Genomic DNA, 4,025 nt, shown 5'->3' on the forward strand with positions numbered 1-4,025 from the left:
TTATCGTGGAAATGAAAAACGATCATTGAATATTTGATTATTTGTATAACTTAAACGACGAATAATACTAGCTGTTTTAATGATTGGTTGTAGGAAAACGGATGATTCATCATCATATATTTTTGAATAACGCTTATCCGTTTTTATCATCATAACACATTCCTGTTTACGGTTCAATTTTCGGGCCATTCGAATCGAATTGATAGCTGGTGTAAGAATTTGTTCAGCAGCAAGAGCAGCAGATGAATGTAAATGAGAAATACTTAAGAATGGTACGGTATGAATCGAATTCCGATTATTGAATTCTTCAATTGTTGCCGGTGATGAATGTCCACTACGTGTAATCAACTGATGACTATCAATTTCAATAGCAATTAACTGAAATTATTTCTAAAAATTAATTTTTTTTTTTCAAAATTTCATTTTACTATTTAACATCATTCATTTACAATTCATATCACTCATATCACTTATATCATCCAAAAAATTATCATTACTTTAATATCACATTATCAATCATCCAAGCGGGTTATCATTACATTTATATTAGCATAATTATCAAGAAATTGTGATTATGTTATCATTTCCAAGTTATCATTCCTTTCTTATCATATTATCATTCAGAAGTTATCATCATTTTTTTTTTTTCATATTATACTATCATGTAAAAATTTTTTGATTACTTTCATATCATATTATCATCCAGAAATTATCATTCCTTTCATATCATACTATTACAAGAAGTTCCTCATTATTTTCTTATCAATTATTACTAGAAATTTTGGCTGCTTTCATATCATACTATTACTAAAAGTAAAAATTCTCATTACTTCCATATTATACAATTATTACTAAAAAATAAAATCATTTTTGAAATTAGAAAAAAAAAACAGATAACTTTTATCATAATTTATTAACTAAACATTATTAGAACAAATAAACAAATTTTATTAAAATTTATTGTTATATTAAAGATTTAAATATTTTAAATATTGCTTAAAACAAAAACGAAAAAATAAATAAATAAATAAAAATTCAATAAATGAAATACCTTTTTATGATTGGTATGCCGTAAATGATATTGTCGTCGTTTCACCCAATTCATAATATATTCACCATCCGGATCCTGTCCATCAATACGGATATGACGATTTTGAGCAGCTTTCTCAAATGCTGCAGTTGTTAAATGTTTACATTGCCGGAAAACCATTTCCGTTGAACGATGATATTGTTGATGTGCTTTAACAATACTCTCATTACTGTTAAAGTAACGCTGAAAATAAAAAAAACAAAAGAATTATATAAATTTTATCTTTTTAAAATTTTATTTTAATATTATTTTCAAAATTTATTTTTCTTTAAAAAAGAAAAAAGGTAAAATATTTGAATTGTTTAATTTTTCGGAATTTTAAGAATTTTTAAAATTTTTTTAATTTTTTAAATTTTCAAATACTTAAAATAATTATATATTTCGTTAATTTTTGAATTTTTTAAAAAAAAAAACAAAATTTAACCTCAACATAATCACAAACGCCTTCAGCGGTAATATTTTGACATTTTTCAAGTTTAATTTTACGCATTGTATTTGGTAAGCAATGAAGGATGAAATCACTGAGTGAAAGTTGTTGTTCATTAGTTGGTACCGAAATATGGAAATCAATCGATTGAATCATTAAAACATATAATGTTTTCCGGTTAATTGTTTGAAATAAATCATCTTGAAATAATGTTGGCCGAACACCGGCTAAATTCTGAAAAATTTTTTTTCCGATTAATTATTTGAAATAAATCATCTTGAAATAATGTTAGCCAAACATTGGCTAAATTCTGAAATGATTTATTTAAGTAAAAAAAAAAACTTTTTTTTAATGTTAATTTAATTTAATTTTATTTTTTTTGACTTAAACATTCTTATACCATATTAAATGTTAAAGTATAATTGGATATAAGCATAAGTTTTTTTGTTTTGTTTTTTTTTTATTTTTTTCATAGTTTTAAGAAAACTATGAAAAATCCTACCATTTATTTGTTATTCGATGATCCGGTCAATTTGAAAGATGAATTGACCGGAATGAGTTCAAAGAAGGTTGATTCGAAGGACCGGAAAATTTTGAATGATTCAAATGATAAACCCTGCCTCCATGAAAAGCATTATTTTTGTTATTTCAATAATCCGGAATTAACCGGAAAGAATATGAAATGAACTAAATTGAAGAACTGGAAATTTTGAATGATTCAAATGATAAATTCTGCCCCATAAAAAATATTATTTTTAACCATTTCCAAAATACAAACAGAAGAAGAGTAGCTAATAGAAAAAATACAATAAAATAAAATAAAGGCGAAAAAAATAGTGGAATCGTTTTTTTAAATAATTTTAATTAATTAATTTAATTGAAAAGTTAATTTTCCTATTAAATTACAAAATTTTCAAAAATTTTAAGAATTATTTTGTATATTTCAAAAATAGTTATTTAAGTTTTAAATTAAATTAATTGCAAAATTGATTTAATCAAATTTTATGAAACTTAATTGATAGTTTTTCTTTAAAAAATTATTTTGTATATTTCAAAAGTATTTATTAAAGTTTTAAATTAATTTCAAAATTGATTTAATCAAATTTAATTAAACTTAATTGATAGTTTTTCTTTTAAAAACTATTTCGTGTATTTCAAAAGTATTTATTTAAGTTTTAAATTAAATTAATTTCAAAATTGATTTAATCAAATTTAATTAAACTTAATTGATAGTTTTTCTTTTCCAACTTTAATTTGATTTATATTTATTTAATATATTTTTTTATTTTTGCATTCAAAAAATTTGTAATATTTTTTAAAAAATTTTGATTTAAAAAAAAAAAACAAAATTAACATACTATAAAAGATAGAACGATAAGATATTTGGCGCATAAATTCATTAAGCGCATTAATGCATCATGTTGTAAATCAGCAACATAACAATCACATAATCGAAGTGTTTTAGGTTCCAATGTTGAACAACATGATAATAAATCACAAAAATAACGTAACGTACGTGAACAGAGAAAAAGGTTGGAAAATTGTAAGCCTAAAATACGAAATCGTCGAAAGCAATACCTGCAAAATATAATATTAATGTAAAAAAAAATAGATTTTGAAAAGAAAAAAAGTAATTAATCAAAACTTAATTAAAAGTATCTAATTATTTAAACAAAATTAAATAATAAATGGTTTACTTATATTTAAAACTATATTTTAGGTAAATTATACCATCAAATAGTTTAAGAAATTTGCACTTTTTTTTTTTTTTAATATTATTTAATTATATTTCATATTTATAATACAGCAAAGAATGGATGATTATCGATTAGAAGTAGTTTGTTTTATCGTGATCTCGCGGGATTAAGTTTGTAGATTATGAGCTAATTTCAAAATATCATTAACAAAATGAACAAAACCTTTTCTTTTTTTCAATTCAATTAGAAATTTATTACTTAATGTTTAATTGTAATTTTTTTTTTTTAATTAAATTCTTACATACCTTTCAATTCAATTAGAAATTTATTACTTAATGTTTAATTGTAATTTTTTTTTTTTTAATTAAATTCTTACATACCTGAGATTATGATAACATCCACGTAAGACATCTGCGCGTGATACCTCAATTGAATTCTTCTTATATGAATGACTTTTCTTGAATGTTGCCAAAACAAATGCATCATTACTTGCATTATAAGTTATTGTTAAACATGTCACCAAACGTTGACGATAACGTTTGGCTAACAAAATACCACATGTTGTTATTAGCTAAAATAATCGTTAGCATTACTGTCAAAAAAGCAAAAAAGCAAAAAAAGTAAAAAAAAAAACCTTGAAATAGTTAACAAAATTTAATTAAAAAGTTGAAAAACTTCAAAAATTCATTTTTTGATGTAATTTATATTAAGTAATGAATTTTTTTAATTTTATTAAAAATTCCTCATCTAATTTTTTTTTTTTTGAAAACTAAATTTAAATGAAATTAACGTTATGCTAAATTTTACACAT

At 22.0% G+C, this 4,025-nt stretch overlaps 2 protein-coding genes across 2 annotated transcripts; both read right to left on the reverse strand.

Annotated features, from left to right (window-relative positions):
• Positions 1–1,705, reverse strand: LOAG_08095 (hypothetical protein; the record flags this gene model as incomplete). Its single annotated transcript, XM_003143627.2, has 3 exons — positions 1,515–1,705; positions 1,052–1,273; positions 1–378 (listed from the first exon to the last, which is right to left on the reverse strand). Exons 1-3 carry the CDS (start codon positions 1,671–1,673, stop codon positions 1–3), a joined length of 759 nt encoding a protein of 252 aa, XP_003143675.1. The 5' UTR covers positions 1,674–1,705.
• Positions 1,706–2,866: 1,161 nt separating this feature from the next.
• On the reverse strand, positions 2,867–3,785 carry LOAG_08096 (hypothetical protein; the record flags this gene model as incomplete). Its single annotated transcript, XM_003143628.1, has 2 exons — positions 2,867–3,095; positions 3,595–3,785. Coding segments are annotated over 2 exons (420 nt in total), but the record flags the coding sequence as incomplete, so codon positions are not given.
• Positions 3,786–4,025: the final 240 nt, after the last annotated feature.

This window comes from Loa loa (genome assembly GCF_000183805.2).
Source record: "Loa loa unplaced genomic scaffold supercont3.431, whole genome shotgun sequence".
NCBI classification, from domain to species: Eukaryota; Metazoa; Nematoda; class Chromadorea; order Rhabditida; family Onchocercidae; genus Loa; species Loa loa.